Below are 19,077 nucleotides of genomic sequence, written 5' to 3' on the forward strand. Positions count from 1 at the left end.
CGGAAAAACAACTTATCACGTTCCATTTTAATTCAGTTATAGAAAAGCACATATGTAAACGAGGATGACGTCTGTTGACTGAATTTTAGTAGGAAATGTTCACATTTAAAAATGATATAAGTAGCAGATGTCTCTGACCATAGCATACGCAGTTACTGCCATCTAAACGTGAACAGTGGCTTTTAATGTAAACCCCTAATACGATTCTCTCAGTGGCGACAGATTTCAGATACGTTCCTGGCGGCTCAGCAAGGTGTAGGGCTCAGCAAGGGGGCTGCGGGGGCGCGAGGTGGGGGTGGTGGTTGGCGAAGGCCGATGCAGAGAGGGGAGGCCATCGGCCTAAGAAGGGGCTGTTAAGGGGAGGAAAAAACCGAAAGGAGGAGGGATACGTTCCGAGCAGTATAAAAGGAGACGGCGAGGGCAGGCGCGGCGAGAGGGGGTGGTGGATAACGGCGAGGAGGAGCGGTCAGAGGAGACACACGGCGGTTCCGCGGCATTTGTAGCATTGTAGGTCGTTGCGTTTTGCAAAGCAAACCTTCTTAATTTCCGCGACCGGTCGTGCGAGCGCGCACGTTCACAGTAATGTCAGTAATCCCGTCGTCGTTACTGTCGCGTCGTTAATAACCTCATGCGTCGTAATAAGGACGCGTCTTGTATCCCTAAAGGACTCTAAAGTGGCTGCGCGAGCCAAGGCCGTCCTCCTAAAGGTGCGAATCGTTTTGAAAGCGCGTTCGTTCTCTTTTTATTTCTTTCTTTTTAGGGACGACTGGTTTCTTAGTTGGCTTAGCTGGTAAGTTGCCAGAGAGAAGAACGAGGAATATCACATAGAATTAGTGGTATACTGTATGTCATTATTTGTGATCACTCAAATAATGTACCTAAATCTTACGAAAAATTAAGAGAAACTTGTACTTTATCGATAGATATTTTTATTTAGATATACCATATTTCTTCGCAATATAATAAACAATGTATTATGATCTTACGTATATATCTCTTAGATCTTTCAAATGTTGTAATGTATTTCTGATTCGTAACTTTTTGTTAATAATTTATTATATCGTTTTCAATTAAATTCAGTCTCTCTCTCTCTCCCTCTCTCTCTCTCTTATTTTCTTTCTTTTTATTTTTTCTTATTTTCATGGACGATGTTTTCACGATCACACGAGAATCGTCGACGTAGGCGATCTAATCCCACAGACTCGTCTCTTTGCAAAAACATCGAGTTTTCAAAAGAAAACAGAATTTTTCTTGTGCCGCTGCCAGAGTAGGTACACGTTTATCGTTCTCTCGGAAGTGATGCAAAGTTCTTCAAGACGCGCCAAAAGTTGAACTACTGCGATTGAACTGAAATCGTGCGGGATTTCCAATATCATGGACATTGTATCGTTGTCCATGTCAGTGTTGATGATATGATAGTGTCATTCGTGAGAACGTGTAACAAGATTACATTGTCGAGATAACATGAGATAAAGAAACGGCGTTAGCATGTGAGTTAATTATAAACAAAATGTACACATACGGATTATTACATTTCGCAACATTGAAAAAAGAGAAGATGTGTTAAATAATAATGGTAGCACATTGATGATTTAGTGCAAATGTGCGAGTTCCGAGTTATCAAAACTAATGAATATGTTCGCATTGAGTTGTTGCTGCGACGGAATTATGTGTAGACGCATATCGGTATATTGAACGTAATTTTTGTAACAGCACTGCGCTAATCTTCAATCAGAGATATACCTTTTACCAGCCTTTATTAATAAAACTGCTACGGTGAGGAATTCGCATAGCATGAATTCGTGGAGAAATGTTGATTAAATGATGGTGTTCGTAGTAGAAAAGGAAAATCGACCTAACAAAGCAAAAGAAAATTACTGATTAATCCTTTCCAAGCAGTTCAAAATTATGAACATATATAAATTATTTCTCTAAAAATATTGGTATTTCAAGATTCTTTATTTTAACATATTTAAAAAAAAATACCTCTCTTTCTATCATTAGCTATTAGATGATAAATAAATGTATAAAAATATTTAATATATATTTTTATATATATTTTTTTATTAAATATTAATTCTTTATGAGTAGATGAAAAAATCACTAGCTCTATCATATAATTTTTAAATTAAATCTATGCGTCATATAATATGTTAAGATATTTTGTGACCGCAGTTGCTATTTCTCTAGTTTTCAGTCTGAGACTTCGGTTTTTTTGAACGAACCTGCGGTTCTCCGGTTGATGGGAAAAAACTCCAGTTAACCACTCAAAATTTTAATGACTTTTTAAAAATTTGTCTCTATTTTTTTCTAGTTTTAAAAAAAAATTTAGAAGAATAAATTTCATAACTTTCTTTTTTAAATTTGCGTTTCCATTTTTCTTCAGTTTTCAAAAGAAATCTCCAGGAGAGTTAAATTTGATGACCTCCTTTTTTTATATCACTAAAGTGATAACACAATTTTGCTATTTTCAACAGAATATTATTATCTGTAAAAGAACCGTCATTCTGAAGGAATGCTAGTCTAAAAGTGGCACAATCGTGTTTATGATTCGTAAAAAAAAATTTAGTCTCTTTAGAAATCTTATAAGCTAAACTTTATTTCTACGCCTTGTGTAATACCGTGTAAACTTCTTGTATAATGAATTTTCAGTAATGGAAATTTTTTTTCAAGCGATTAAGAAGTGAGGTCAAGTTTCCACCAAGGTTTTCGTTTGCAGGCATCTATCAGAAGTGACAGTGAGATTGCATAAATTGCTAGCTTTTGCTTGAAAATAAACTCCTTTTGAAAGGAGTTTCTGCTACGTATCGCAGAAAGCACCACAGCACAATACTCCTTTGTTTCATGCGTCTAAAGGATAACTTTTAAACGTCCGTTTATTTGCGACTTGGTAATTCGATCATTTGAATGTCTCGCGCCAGCTGATTCGGATTACGGAAATTCATGCGATGCCGCGGAATACATTCTGTATCCTCGGAAACTTCGGAGACTCGATGTATGCTAATTAATCGTCAAAGGAATTCATACCCGCCGAGATGCAGCGACGGATGCAACAACGTGTATCACGTGCGTACCACTCGAGGAAAAGCGTCAGTGCACGCCCCCTTATGTGCGAAAGAGAAAGAGAGAATAAATGAAATCAACGAAGAGACGGATGAAAGAAGAGAGAGAGAGAGAAAGAGAGAGCAATCAGTCCAAGGGAGCAAAAAAGAGAAAAAACTAGAGTGGCCTCCACGCTGCGTACGCACCGAACTTTATCTCCGCGCGATAAAGCCACTATCGTCGTTTTCGTCGCTCACTCCGTCAACGTTCGGTGAAGGAAAAAAAAAAAAGGGAGAAAGGATGCCAGTACAGTTTTACGGTATAATATAGCGGCACAATGAACAACGTATAGCAAGTGGCCAACTATGTCACTACGATACTTTGCTCTCCGAGCATGCACTTTAATCTCGAGAGTATCGTTCATCTCTCCGACATCACGCTCGCATTACGACACATGCACAATATTGTCCGGATAAACAGGTCTTTTCATTTTTTTCTTCATTTTTTTTTTTTACTTTTCGCGTCACGAGAAGTAGAATAATATATGTTTCGTCAATTACGTTCTGATGATTTTACTCGTGTTTTTCCCTCCTCTTTCTCTTTGTCTGTCTCTCTCTCTCTCTCTTTCCTTCTTGATCTATCTGTCTATCTTCACCGACGATGATAAATCGCGATACGCGTCTTACCCGCTCGCGTGTTGTCTCCGTCGTTGTTTTCGCGGAAACGCCGCAACGCCGTCGAGAGAAAAACGCTTGTCATTTCACGGGAACGCGGTGACATTGTGGCATTTATCGACGTTGCGAGCAGTTGCCGACGTTTGAGAATACAAAACGTATTAAGTGCGACTTTATTGCGACGTGAATGCAAATCGAATACGATATTTCTAACATTATTTTTTTTGCTAATATCTGGGACGCTTATAGCGTTACTAGAGCAGATGTCTCACGTTAATATTCGATATTGAATATTTATGAGATATATGAAATCAAGTAGCTCGTCTCATTATACAATCCGAATGCAAATAACGAACAAACGATATTCCAATAATTTCTTTTTTTCTATTAATCCCCAGGACATTCATATTAATGTCGGAACAAATATCCTACATTAGTGCTCATTATATGTTAATCAGTTACGTAAATCTTAACAAGTTCGTTTTATTACAGTCTGAATGCAGGTTGAGTAATATTTTCAACATTTTATATTAATCCTGGATAAAGTCTTACGTTAACGTAGTTTAGAATATTAAAAGAATCTAGAATTTCATAAGTGTTATTATTGAAACTTATTACGATGTAAATGTAAATTACGCTATATGTATTCCTGTAATATGTTTCATTAACTTGTCTTGGCATTGAGAGATATTTCAAGTTGTTGCCTAATAGTTGTTGATCTAGATTAAAATGAAACTAATAAAAAATGCAAGAGATACAAAACTTTAAAGTCAACCCGACTGGTTTTATTCAACTGGTACCCCAACATTCGCAAACCGGAATGCAAGTAAAAGTTAATCTCGAGGTATGCACATTTTGTTAACACGGCAAATTATATACGGAGAATTATATAATACATAATTTGTTATTTTTCTTATACTTCATATATTATATTAATATCGATACGCGTGCAAAAGTTTTATATTTACCTCACTTATTTACTCTTGTTAATATCAATAGAGCTAAAATTAAATTAAATCTTTGAAGAACGCAGAGATCCCTTTATCCTTCCCCTTATTGATAAGTAAAGTTAAAATTAAAAGTGCCCTGCGCCTCGTGTTCCGCGACGAATGTTGAAAAGTTACGAAATCAGTGAAGGCATTTCCGTAATTCAAGTGACCCCTCATCCAAATTTAATCTATCGTTGATTTTCGTGGAATATCACACGAGACATAAATTTACCGATGATGAACCGTGTGATGATTCACATGATGCGCGCCTCCGCTGATAGAATGCATCCCATGTTTTTTGCGAAAACAACGTGGCGACCGCGAAACCGTTATGCTAAAACGTCGTTATTCCTATATGCAGAATTACTCGTGTAAACATCATCGGGGAAAGAATCGGTGAAGGGAAGACTCGTGCGGCCGGATAAACTACGTCTTCTTAGACTCGCTCGCGTTCGTTAGTCGGAAAATGAGCGCACAGCGAAACGCTTAACGGATCCTCGAAAAAGAATCGAGCTTCGAAATACATACGCACATTCTCCGGCGCGATTTCTACTCGCGACTGCCGGTGCAACTGTTACCTTGGTGCATTCCCGTTATTATGTCGTGTTATCGGAATCACGGCGTCGAGCGATCGTGACGGAAGACATTCCTCGTGAAAGAATTCCATATAACTAATACCGCCAACACGGTATTAACATTAATTAAGATAACGGTAATTAATGAGAAGGTTAAAGATCACTTACGCTAACGAGTAATAAGAGTGATTTATTCATATATCGATCTCCCAGATAGTGACAGTCTAGATAATAACGACAGTGATGTAAACTCGACAGCTTGATATTTCGCGACGAAAGATTAGAGAGGATGTATTAATGCCTATCATAAAATCGTTAAGAAAGAATGATAATACTGACGGATAACATTGAAATTTTATTTTTCATTAACTGCATTTTAATTGGCGGTATCTTATAAAAGATAAACCCCTATGAAGTTAGCATATTTTGTCTGTGTTTCATCTTTACAATTATGAGGCAACAAAATTTCAATATAAAATTACAATAAAACCATTTTATTAAAATCTCATGTTTATTTATGACTGATGGGTATTTCTTGAAGATTATAGAATACCTAGAGATATTTATTTCATAATGAATCATCGACATCAACTGCGAAAAATGTACTAAAATCAAAAATTCGAACTTTTTATCGAGTCTTAATAACGGAATTTTAAGATGAAATTAATTTTGATATAAAAGGCTAAAGAAACCGTGCGATATGCCATTGTAAAGGCTATCGATACTATCATTCACAAAATTACAACTGTATATGGATAGTGAGACCATTTGAGACATCCTGACCAATGAGCATTCAAAAGTCGCCATATTGATTTATATAACACGCTCATTGGTCCACGTGATCCAGATTTTATACTGTGCATAGCTATAGTAACTAAGTTACCATATTCATTTATTAAGAGTACTCTTTTTGAGATCGTAAAATTTTTGTAGACGGAAAAATACGCAAGTAATAATTATTTATTTCAAGTATTTCAGAAGTTCATATATCTGCAAATCTATTATAAGTTCATTACAAGTATTAAATTTATTCAAAATATTCGTATATTCTGAATTCTGGGAAGTTTAATACTTCAATCAAGTTTATTAAATTAAAACAAATTTGATTTGTTTATTATGAAAAGTTTATTTCTTCGAAATTTTATAATATTCTTCAAAAGAAAAAACTTTTTGTTTTAAGTACATAATAATAAGTTTTTCTAAAATTTTTTAATAAGCATATTTTAAGATTATTATCAAAAAAATTTTTTTTGTTAAAGATACTTAAAAGGAAGAAAGTAAATTGAATAACTTTTTGAAGCAAATAGAATGATATTTTTCTGCGTGTAGTCATTAATTAAAATTTCATATCTATAAAATATAATAATTTTAATAAAAATTGTCAATAAAAATTATGTTGTAGAAATTTGATTTTATTAAATACCTACATTTGCATAAAGAAATTATATTTTCTTTTTGTTCTTAAATCATCTTTTAAAAAAAAAATTACACATATATATTCTTTTCTTGCTATTTAGATATGATAATTCTAAATGTGGTTAAAGTCTCATTACAAATGCTTTGAAACATTTAATGTACAATCAGAAGAAAGAATTTTATGAAACCACCAATTAAACCAATCGACTAATTAAAAATTTTCCAAAGCATCTTTATAGCATCGCGTTTATCATATTCTACTTATATCATTTTATGTGCGATAGCCCTGAGAATTACAATAACCAGGTTCCCATGCTTCGACTATTTTTACGATCGTGCACTGGTGTATGCAAATGCGTCTATTACACGAACTATAACAGTACCTTGCGAACGAGGACCGTTAATGCGCCACGACGGGCGTAACAGACTTTCAAACAATGCAATCGAAGGATCCGGTCGATCGTGTAAGAAACGGTGGGCGATTAGAAGCGGGATGTTCTGTGTTGGAACCTGCTGGAGCCTTCGCGTAGAGAAGTTAAAGAAGGTGGGTGTCAGCTCGTAGATGACGCCACGAGTTCCAAGGTCAGTCATTTGCAAGTTGCTATTTTCACAATAGCGTTAGCTGACGTTAATAAGCGACTGTCGATTAATATTAGTACACCAACAATATCGATTAATGTGTATATAAACTCATGACGGTAATTATTAATGTAAATATATTGATTATATTTATACTTATTAAATATAAATATAACAATGCATCGTAAAGCACTCGGAAGCAACTGATGATTTTTCTCGAATTAAATTTCATTATAACAAAGATAATTATAAATGATATTAATATTAATTATGAATTCAAGCAAATTTTTGTTAAGAGACTACGTAGATGTAATGAAAAATAATCGATTGTTAGTCTGATTACTACTGAATGCGTTAGCAACTATAAAACGAAAGCTATTATAAACAAGAATTCATCATCATTTATCATTCGGAGCAGCAGAAACATAGAAATCACTAAGTTACAGAGTTGTCGATGAATCATAATTCTAATTTCAAACATGCTGTGAACTTACGAAAAAGCTATAATAAAACTACAGCACGGATGTTGCCATCACGTGCTAAGATTGCTGATGTCCCATTGAAAGCATCAAAAATGAAGGGAAGTTGCAAAGAACGAGAGCAAGGTCAAGAAGGAATTTTTGATGGTTCTTTTTATATGCGATCCGTAAATACAATAGAAAGCATACTGTGCATCTAAACTCTCCTAAACTGTGGGATTAGGATTCCGTTTACGGTCTTCCTCACACCGAAACCTGAATACCTCGGTATTCTATTCTTTCTCCTGTTTGTATTTCTCCCCTATGCAAGAATTATGACAAAAATTCCTCGAATTATGACAAAAATCTCCGACATCCTTTGATCCTGGCATTCTCAAGCTAGGAACCATTAATATGGTAAGATGATGGTCGTTTAGTTGTTGTACGTATATATTGATGACATCAAGGAAATTTTATTGAAATTTCTATACAAGAGATATATATATTATGCATGTGTAAAATTATATATTATTCTAGAAAAGCATCCGGAGCGATGTAGGAAACATTATTTAAGTATTAGAATATAGAGCCCTATATAACTAGAGGTTAGTTACCGACGCTATTATTCTTTTTCCTTTTCAATATGAATGTTCTAGTGTCCCTAAAGGATAGAATTTAGTCACGTACTACAAAACAGTTATATGTGTGACTCTGGTATGAATGTGTGTGTGTATAGTATGAACTGGTATGTGTGTTCTTTGAATGCTATACTTGAATTGGTACTGTCATTTTGAGGAGGTTCAGAATTAACCAATGAAAACAGTCACAGTGAGTGACCAGACTTTATCTTCTAAGGATTATATCTTTTAGAGACTGATTGGCTGTCCATATCATGTGACCATAGTGCCATTTTCTTATATGAGAGCCAATTAGATCATACTACCGTTTAGTTTCTTCAGCCTAATCATATAAATCTCTATACGTTTTCTACTGGAAACACTAGTGCAACATTGGTGCAATTAGATGCAAATTGGTTTACATATTTTTAGTATTAATAAATAATTCAATGTTTTTAAAATTATGAAGTTATTGTCACAATAAAGAGTATGTAATTAAATTATTTGTTAATACTGAAAATGTATGTGAATTAATTTATATTCAATTGTATTCAATGTGCAACAGTATTGTTAGTTTTCCCAGTAAAAAAATATTGTAGGACTTTAACTGAATATAATTAGTGGGATAGCCGAATCTTCATCTTATTCATGTATTTTAATAGATATGAATAAAATGAAGATCTCAGGAATGTAAGTGATTTAACATTTTGTAAATCTTGTGCATAAAAAGATTAAAACTACACGCGTAGTTTACGCTGATATTTCAACAGTTTCAGAATTTCGGAAAATTATTAAATAATATTATAAATACAACATAATATTCTTATCGTCATTTAATCTTCTTGTTAAACGAACCGAAGAAAAATGATCCCTGTAATTATTGTTAGTCTACATAACAAATGTAAAATCTACATAACAAAGTATCATTAATACAATAATGTGAAACTAGTTTCGTATGTAGTGCTCACGTTTTCAGTGCGCAATAAGTATATTTTCGCGTCCTTATTATTATTATCGAGAGAAAGTATAAGAGATATACGCCATCCATCGGGCATCGTTCGATCAGTAACGTTCGTAACGTCAATTTCCGTTTCTATCCTAAGGACGACTTATAAAAGAGCAATCTGAAAACCGAAGTCGTGTCTTAATTCCAAAGGCGTCACGAGGCACATGCATTCTTCCTTCATAGCAATTACACTTTTACGATGTCTACGCGTAGTTGGTCTCTCTTCAAAGTCGTTCTTCTCCTCTTTTTACGAGCGCGCATTCACATTCCCGTTTCCTTGGTGCCTGAACGAACGCCGCTGTAATCAACGAATTATCGCGACGAGCTCGTACCTCAATAATGCAATGCGTCGTCCGGCGTCGTTCGTTACTCGGCACGAATTAACATCCTGACAATCCTCCGTCAGCGTGTTGATCGACGTCGCCGCTGTTTTCCCCGGCCAGACAGGTCGGGATTACCGGCGAGATGTAAAATGTAAAGTGCGCATTTTTCTCGCTGCAAAATTAATTTTTGGAGTACACTTCGATTAGTTCTTTTTCTGCCTTCTTTTCCTTCTTCTTCTTCGTTTTTTCGGAACGCACGCGTTTCAAAACGCCGTAGAAAATTACACGAATGACAAGCTAAATGTGAAACAACTACAGTTCTTATTTTTTAATATTAGAAAGAAACAAATTTCGCGTTGATTTTTTCCCGATTGTTTCTTCCTTCTCATTTTTACAAGATTAAAGTAAAATGAAATATATTCTTTGTAGTGTCGATATACTTTGTTATTTCAGACATTGGATCACGAAATTATTTGCGTTTTTCTGTATAATTAATGTTTCAAATCTTCTTTGCTAGTTAAACACATCTTCGTTAATAGTACTTCTCTTAAGTTTTTTTTTTTTTTTTTTTTTTTTTTATTAATATGTGCAACATATTCTTAAACATTACGAACTATTAAGATGACATGATCTTCAACGCGGCGTGCGTATGGCAAGGTGAATGCGTTTAAAAATCCATTCCGGTAACGAAGTGCCAAGGACAAACACGAAGTACCGGATTTGTGAAATCAAGTTCTGAATGTAATCGGCCTTAATCGGTTTTCATTATCGGTTACACCGGTCATAAATCTTTCAGGCAACGAAATTACCGCGATGACGATTACATCAACGACAGGTGGCTGTCGATATTTCTCCCGGTATCTGTGCGTATCAGCTCACTTCCGATATTTATATTATGTTAATCGATATGGTGAGCAGTGGACTTGAGAATCATTCATATAAGTGTGTATCATAATGTCGCAATGCAGATTGCATTGCATCTGCATTTTGCCAGTAGTGTTTATCGAATATTTAACTATAGAGAGTTACGACTATTTTTTTTTAAATAATAGAAAAACATGTTTACGTGTACATTAAATATCTTTCTTTCTTTTTAACAATTGAATTAGATGTTTGCTAAAATTCTATTTTGTCGTACCCTACAAGAGAAAATTCACGAATGAAATGTTTTGGTTCGATAAATATAGTACCAGAGAAATATTCAGAACTTTTCTATATTGTCAATGTTATAATCAAGAATCCTGATTAATTGATTACTTGGACGCGACGCGACTGTATTACTAAAGTTTCGAGCTTCAATAAAGTCTCGCAAAGTTCCAGGTAAAACAATTTCTATATTTGTGAGAGGATTCAATAAATAATATTTATAATCAAATGGAATCCGTGAGATTTAAAAGAAAGAAATTCTTTGATGCTTTTTTTAGAATAAAATATGTATATAGTACGTCTTATTTGAATATCGTAACATTTAAGTATTATGTATATATATCTTATTTAAATATCGTAATATTTAAGATTATCAACATAATTATTTGTACAAGTTCGTAAATCTGGAATATGTTCACATGCAGTAGCGATCATATTGATTTTTATATGACAATGCTTAAAAAGAAATTGGCACTCTTGGTCCTTCCTATTTTTTCCACGAAGTTACGAGCCAGTCTCTGAAACTGTACCACGATATGAATATTTATTTTTCATCGAATGTGATCGTCTTTATTGTTTCTTCCTTCTCTGAACTTTTTTTTTATATTGTCATGACTGAGCGTGTCGACCTTGAAATCCGATCAAAAATCGGATATCTTTGATCTGAAAAAGCAGTGAAGATTGAAAAATCAACGTCAGATTGGTGCGAATCTAAGCATTTTGAAAAGAGAAAAAGCTTCTCAGACCACAGAAAAGCAATTGCTTTTTTGAATGGATAGCCCGAACCATTCGTGCTTGAATCGTTTCTACTTCGAATCAGTCGACTGCGCATTCGCAATTCCTGCGAACCTGTGTTCGGCCCTTAGTTTTGACGCATTGGCGCGAATAAAGGATTTATTTTCGTCCTTCCCCCGTGAAAGTTCGCCGCAACAAACGGAGGAAAAAGGAGCCATCGAAAATTCTCGATAGAAAACGCGGCAGTGAAAGCTCCTCGGCAAATTATTTGCCAAGGTTTCTCGCCGCCGGGTAGTTTCTCCGGTTAGTATTATTATAGTAAATGCGGAATCCCTCCATGCAAAAAAGTGGAGTGAAGAGAACACAGCGCGTGCGGCGTATAGCGTGATCGACAAGCTGCCACGCGGATAGAAATCGATTTAACTGTAATTGCCGGGCGTCGTTATCCGGCGCGGTGCGCCGTTATCCTCGTAAATCGATGTACATACGTTGACACGGCAGAAAGGATTCATCCGGTTACCTCGCTTGCGCCGATCAAATCATTCTTTACACCTCTCTTCCGAATTTAGAAACTTGATAGCATTACTCGCGAGATGAAATATGAGACATATAATAACATAACCATTAATGAAATTTAAACCCGAGTTAATCTGTGAGCTTAAATTGTAATAAATTTTTTTTCAATATTTTGCATCATGTTTAGTTTTTATTTAAATTATAGCAATAAAATTATATGGAATAATTAAAAATTATTAACAAAACATTATTACAAAGTCACTGGCAATTATGAGAATAAAACAACATTATAGTACCTAGTTTGTCCGCTTTAATAACATCGGATTAATTAACAAGAGAATTATTTATTGCGTGAGCAAACAAAACCGAGTTTCTATATATATATATATACAAACAATAAAATAAATCGTGACTTTTCAGAGATACGAAAAAGGGATTATTTTCATACAAATGGTAAATAAAGAATGGTAACGATAATCGATGCAAATGAAAATTAAAAAGGTTCGAATGTTCTTGAAATCACCGGTTTTTGTGTCAATTCTCTGATATAATTTTGTTGAATTCGTACGGTTGCTGTGGGAACGTATAAACGGAATGCAACTTTCCTCATATCTCATCGAAAATTGATTCCGAAAGCCTAGCAATTTCAAGTCCTCATTTTAATATGCCATACTGACTAATGCAAATGTCCCTTGCGAGCATCGGCTATCATTTCCATCATCGCGCGATTCAAAGCAAACCGAGAAGCAGATTAATTTGTTCGGTTTCAATCGTGCTATCTAATATACTGCTCTCTAATATACCGCTGTCATCTCTATTTGAACATGCGACTAGTCGTATCACACGTCAATCTTGATCGCGTGCTAATCGACATTATGTCACTCCGGCGAGTGTATAATAAAACTTTTTTTTCTTTGTATTTCAGGTGAGGTGAGTTGCTGTCCATAAGAGGAAATCATCCCCAAGAGCTTTGTTTATGCAGGGTATTATAGAGGGAAGAACAAATCGACTCTCGAGTCTAATCGTGAGTTTGAAGTTCGAAGACTTATTTAGTAAGTAGTAAAAACGAGCAATCGTCCGTCAAGATCTCTAAGATCTATGAGATTATGTCAAAAACTTGTCAAGTAAAATTAAGGATGAACAGAAAAGCCTCTTACATATCTTGCTTTAAATTTCCTGTTGAATAATATTTAAAGTTTAAAAATTCTAAAATTATTTAGAAATTATATAAACCATGAGTTAAAATTTTTAGAACTTTTACTTAAAACATTTCGTATCTCATTAATTGAACTAATTAAAACTTCAAACCGAATGAAAGTCACAACATGTGCTTTCTTCATTAGTCAAGCGCAAAAAAGTTTCGCTGTAAAGTTCAGCGTTCTCCGTATTAGAATATCAGTAACGGTACGAAAAGTGATACGCTCTTTGAGCGTAAACATTCTAACTGAATGAAGAATAAAGAAAGAACGATAGTGCGATAAACGTTCACGCATGGTTATTCTATCCGATACGCGATGAAGCTTCTTTCCTTCCTTCGGTGACGGTAAACTTCCTGCCAGTCCGATACCGGTGTGACAATGACCGGTTGGGCTATATCTGCAGCGAGCGCGTGTTTCGACGCAAGCTCATGTTTGCGCGAATTTATGCAAAACATTTAGATTGTTCCATTACACCAGTTTACAAAAATGTTTTTTTTTTTAATTACTTCAAACCAAACAAGGTGTTCCTTATAGACTTTTAGATTTTGCTGTAACGATGCCGTAAGCCAAATTTTACCAATATGTCAAATTTCCAAAATGATTGAGACTTAATATACAAAAAATGGCTTTTTTGCGATATTTTTTAGTAAAACATTTACACATTTTAACATAGATTAACATTATCTTGAAATTATGGTCGGAATTAATCATGAATATATTGTACGTCTGCCTAGCTGGCACTTCCACTTAATCAAATCTTAATGAATAAATTATATTATAATGCACTATTTATGTGTTTTCAAAATTCGCAAGAAAAAATTTTTGCGTTCATTTCGTTTATGTAATATATAGTAAAAAAATGTTTTGTGGAGGGCTGAGTAGCCTGTCAGTTAGCCCTTCACGTGTTAATAACAACCTATTTGGAAAATCAAATACAGGATTTATTTGCCATTTATGCGCTTTCATATTAACATAGTTTTTCATTTTTGCGCTGCATCCCTTAAGGCACTTCCCTCTTGGAGCAAACAGTCGAATTCATTCTTAAATCGGTTAAAATAGAGCAAAATTACACTATCTAACTATGCAAAATATATGTTCGATTTATGCGCTACTATTTTCAAGCAATTTCGATTTTTGCGCTGCAATCCTTAAGAGACTTCCCTCTCAAATAAGAGACTTCTCGAACTGTAATATTTATATCTAAGTTATTAAAAATTGTGAAAATACATGCTCAACTGTACAAAGTATATTTTCGATTTATGCGCTATGTATTCGAAGTAAATTACGTTATTAAAAATATTTATTCGTTTCTTGATGAATAAAAATGAAGTGTATTCGAATGGGTATTTTCATTCTTTTTTTTTTCGAATATTAAGTGTATTCGGGCACTTCTTCAAAACCCTTTTACATTATCATCTCTGATTTTTTAATAGAATCGCAATTGCTTAAAATTTATAACGCATAAATCAAAAATATACTTTGCACAGTTAAAACACGTATTTTCACAATTCTTAATGACTTAGATATAAATGTTACAGTTCGCTTTGAGAGGGAAGTTTCTTAAGGGTTGCAGCGCAAAAATCGAAATTCCTTGGAAATAATAGTGCATAAATCGAACATATATTTTATATAGTTAGATAGTGTAATTTTGCCATTTTTAATGACTTAAGGATGAATGTGACTGTTTTCTCCAAGAGGGAAGTGCCTTAAGGATTGCAGCGCAAAAATCCAAAATGCTTGGAAATAATAATATATTGTATAAATCAGAGAATTATTTTACATAATCATAATATTTAATTTTGCAATTTTAAACGACTTAGGGATGACTGTTCGCTCCAAAAGGGAAGAGCCTTAAGGGTTGTAGCGCAAAAATTAAGACTGTGTGTATATGATAGCGCATAAATAGTGCATAAATCTTGTGTATTTAATTTTTTAAATCGATTGTTTTTAATGGATGGATGGGCTGACTACCTACTCAGCTCCCACAAAAAATTTTTTTTAGCTAAACGGAATGAGTGCAAAAATTTTTTTTGCAGATATGGATAACGCATTATTATGCTCCTAGAGGGAAGTACCTTAAGGGATGCAGCGCAAAAATTAACTATCCGATAGAGCATAGTTTCAGCTTAAAAAATCTGTGTTTTGAATTGTGATGATTTTAATGAAGTGTTGTGAACAGTCAGAATGCTTTTTTTTTTATTTAATCTATGATAACTCAGTAGTAAAAATGGTAAAAACATTTTTAAAAAATGATTTTTTGAGAAAATTGTAAGCTTTTACGTTATATAATCAAAAATTTTCGCGTTTTTGGTAACAGATCCACAAAATAAGAGAAAAATTGCTCATTTTGTCTAGCTTGTAATTTTCTGTATGTAAAAATGATCGAACTCATAGAAACTTAAAAAAACAGAACCTTTCAAAAGTAGAGATTTTTAAGCTTTTTCTTCTTATAAATTTAAATTTTGTAATACAGCTTGAATTCGTATTTTGAAGTTCGTATTGCTACGAACCTCTACTCCGATTCAAATATATATGTATATAATACATTTAGCGGAAGTTCTCATGATAAATTACACTGTGTGCGATAACTACAAACTTATAAATATATATGACTTCATTGTCATAGGAGGGAAATTCGCTATCTTAGAAAAATTCTGTATTTGAACTTATTTCATCATAACATGGTTAATACAGCTTTATAACACAATTAAAAAGTAAGATATTAGAATTTAAAAAATGTAATTTAGGGAGTAAACAATGTATACATTAATATAGGAGATAAACGATATATTCACGATTTTTTATCAGAATTTCACGTTAACCTTTTTTATTAAAAAAAAAGTATATATATATATATAATATTTCAAAAAGCTGTTTTTGATATATTAAACATCAATTATTTCGAAAACCTGTAGTGCTGTTGAAATTTGATTGCGGTATTGTTTTCGGCATTTAAAAATTTGTAAGAAATATCTTATTTGGTTCAAAGTAATTTTTGCTATAAACTACTGTAATCATTTAGATCGTTCGATTATTATATCCTTCCATATTTTTTTCCTAGCGATAATAACGATTCGTTATAAATTTTGTTCCACAAATTTTTATCAAAACGCAAACATATTTGATAAAGAAATTTTGTTTTCTCTTACGTATTATATGATAACCAGATAAATGGTGAGACTAGATAAACTTTGTAAACTTTAACATGATATACTTAGAAAATCGTGTGTATTCCAAAACGATTTATCACTTTTTACGTTTCTTGAAAATTCGTGAAAACTAATATTAAGGTGTCCCCAAGACGATTTCTTAACGCGAGTTCTTCCGATGTTGCAGACATTGGCGGGGCGCAGGAAGAAGAGAGGGTGGGCGACGAGAGTACGGTGAACCGGAAGCGAACGCGACGGTGGCCGGCTCGGTCGAGGAGTTCGTGGCGGCGTCAGGGCCGCGCATGCTTCAACAACGAGGCTGTATAGCAACAGCAACGATACCCGTACCCGCTACGACGACCGGTTCAAGATCATCATCATCATCATCATCCAACATGTTCCCACAACAGTACTGCTTGAGATGGAAATACCATCACAGCAACCTGCAGACTATGTTCTCGCAGTTGCTCGAACGGCAGGCCTACTGCGACGTCACGCTCGCTTGCGAAGGCAAAACGTTACGAGCACACAAGGTAAACAGAGCAGAGATCATCGCGATAATGATCATCGCGGCGTCGATGACGCGCTTTCTCATATCTTGCGTGCACATATCTTGAAAAGTCGCAACAGTCATCACTTGAAATTAACTTTTTTTTAAACCTTTTTTTTTATACTTGTTAACGCTTATTTGAAAAACAAGCTGAATTGAAAATGGGAATATCAAACATCGGCAGACACGAGTGATATCTATCGTTTTTTTTTTTATATTCTCTATCGTATTAACTCTTAGTTTTATACGATTGGATTATTCACGTCCTACACATTTCTTTTCTTCAAAAACTTAGGAGCATCAAATAATTATAATATTTATATACAATTTTTTAAATATACAAATCTTACAAATACTTTTTAAAGATATTAAAGAATATGTAAGATCACTTAATAATTATTGTATATTTGTTAAAGTGTATAATATATTTATTTAGTTAGTTATTATAAATATATTATACTAAATAAATATATATTTAGTATAATATATTTGAACCCGTGATATATTGAAGCTCTGTTATATACTTTTCAGATATGCGTTTCTTGCAAAAAAAAGAAGGATTAGTTTGTATAATCTTTTAATAATTTAATCGCCTCTATTAAGATTACCTCGTAATAGATACTTGATGACGCACCCGTGTTAGATCGCTGTATAATAGATAGACATTAGTACGCTGATTGGTGATACGTCGTGACGATAAGCATCAATCGGAAACCTGTAGCACAGAACCGCACTTGATATGAAAGTCGACGATATAAGAAGTTCTATCGCGAAATAGAGAAATTAGTCGCGAGTGATTCAGGATACGCGGAAACTCGATTTCCGGAATTTCGCTGTAACGTGAAATTGGATTTATGACTGAAACTCGATAAGTGGAATTTCACAATTCGATTTACGGGAAATATATAATAAAATTGCCATTTTCCTCGATATTTCATCTCGAATCCGGCTCGAAACGAGCTCAGTCCCTCGCTGCATTGCGAGAGTTATCTTGTCAATTTTCAATTAAAATAATCGAGTCGATATAAGCTCCGCGGCAGCCATGGTACTTGCGTGTGTGCGCGACCGAAACGAACTTGGTCGTCGCTAATTAGAGCTTCGTCCTTGTGACTTCGTCTCTTGTCAAAACACGGTTATCATGACGAAACGCCTAACTCAGTTTTCGGTTACGCGAGGGAGAGAGACTAAATTGTAACCACGCGCTGCCAACACCGTCTCGAAATCCTGTTTCTACTCAGAATTCCATTTCAAGCGCACCGCAAAATGACGTTTTCATCATATATGTATACATAATACATATATGTATGTACATAGACTGGGCGACTCACTAGTCGGCTGTTATGTTCCCCGGAGAAGAGAGCACTTCTTGAAATTACCGAAACTATTTCCAAAATACTGCTCAGCCAAATGTATCGTAGTATATCACAGGCTCTGTCTCAAAAAGACCACAATTTTGAAAAGTGGAATTTTCCCCGACTCAACTGAGTGTTCCCCCGAGCATTTCCCTTCTAACAAATCGCATCGTTTCTAGAACGTCTTTGATGTAGAGGGTATCCCCGCTCCCCAGTACGATTCTTTTCATTTGCGATATTCTTTGACTATGATGGAGGGAAATTAAACAAAAAAGAGACATAATTGAACTCCTTATTCTTGTCCAACTTTATAATCGTTAAATTACAATTTGCTTCAATAGCAATAAAGCTGAATCAATAATAATATATCTCTAGATCCAGATACAGATCTAATATAATACATCATCATTGTTCTTCTTTTATTTAGTAAAATTAACAGAAGTTCAAGACAAGCTAATACAAATGTGTTAGCTACTATTCGAGCTTATCGAAAACTAACTCTTTATTTTTCAAATTTTTGGGTCAGTATTTCATAATCTAAAAACACGATCTCAAGATACTGTACAGTCATATAGATTATTGGATGGATTCTTAAGATATAATTTAAGACGAGCTTATATAAGATTGTACTCTGTGAATAACATTCTTAAACCATAGAAACATACTTCAGATTCTATCTCTCATAAATGTCTCTCTGAGGTCATTTACTCGTAGATTACGTTTTGCAATAATAGAATTGCTCCATGTTGCA

The 19,077-nt window shown here is 34.3% G+C and overlaps 1 protein-coding gene and 1 long non-coding RNA gene across 2 annotated transcripts in view; one reads left to right on the plus strand and one right to left on the minus strand.

Annotated features, from left to right (window-relative positions):
* The window catches only part of LOC147911019 (uncharacterized), a 98,144-nt gene extending 81,395 nt beyond the window's left edge, over nucleotides 1-16,749 (minus strand). The window contains exon 1 of the long non-coding RNA XR_015544771.1: nucleotides 16,614-16,749. This is a non-coding gene — a long non-coding RNA (uncharacterized LOC147911019). The remainder of the gene's footprint in view (nucleotides 1-16,613) is intronic.
* LOC105154694 (uncharacterized) overlaps nucleotides 16,727-19,077 on the plus strand; it is a 32,192-nt gene continuing 29,841 nt past the window's right edge. Inside the window, exon 1 of the mRNA XM_011070383.2 lies at nucleotides 16,727-16,957. Within this exon, the coding sequence (XP_011068685.1) occupies nucleotides 16,727-16,957 (231 nt within the window). The remainder of the gene's footprint in view (nucleotides 16,958-19,077) is intronic.

The sequence above is a fragment of the Acromyrmex echinatior genome, chromosome 1 (assembly GCF_024713525.1).
Source record: "Acromyrmex echinatior isolate Ae372 chromosome 1, ASM2471352v2, whole genome shotgun sequence".
NCBI lineage: Eukaryota > Metazoa > Arthropoda > Insecta > Hymenoptera > Formicidae > Acromyrmex > Acromyrmex echinatior.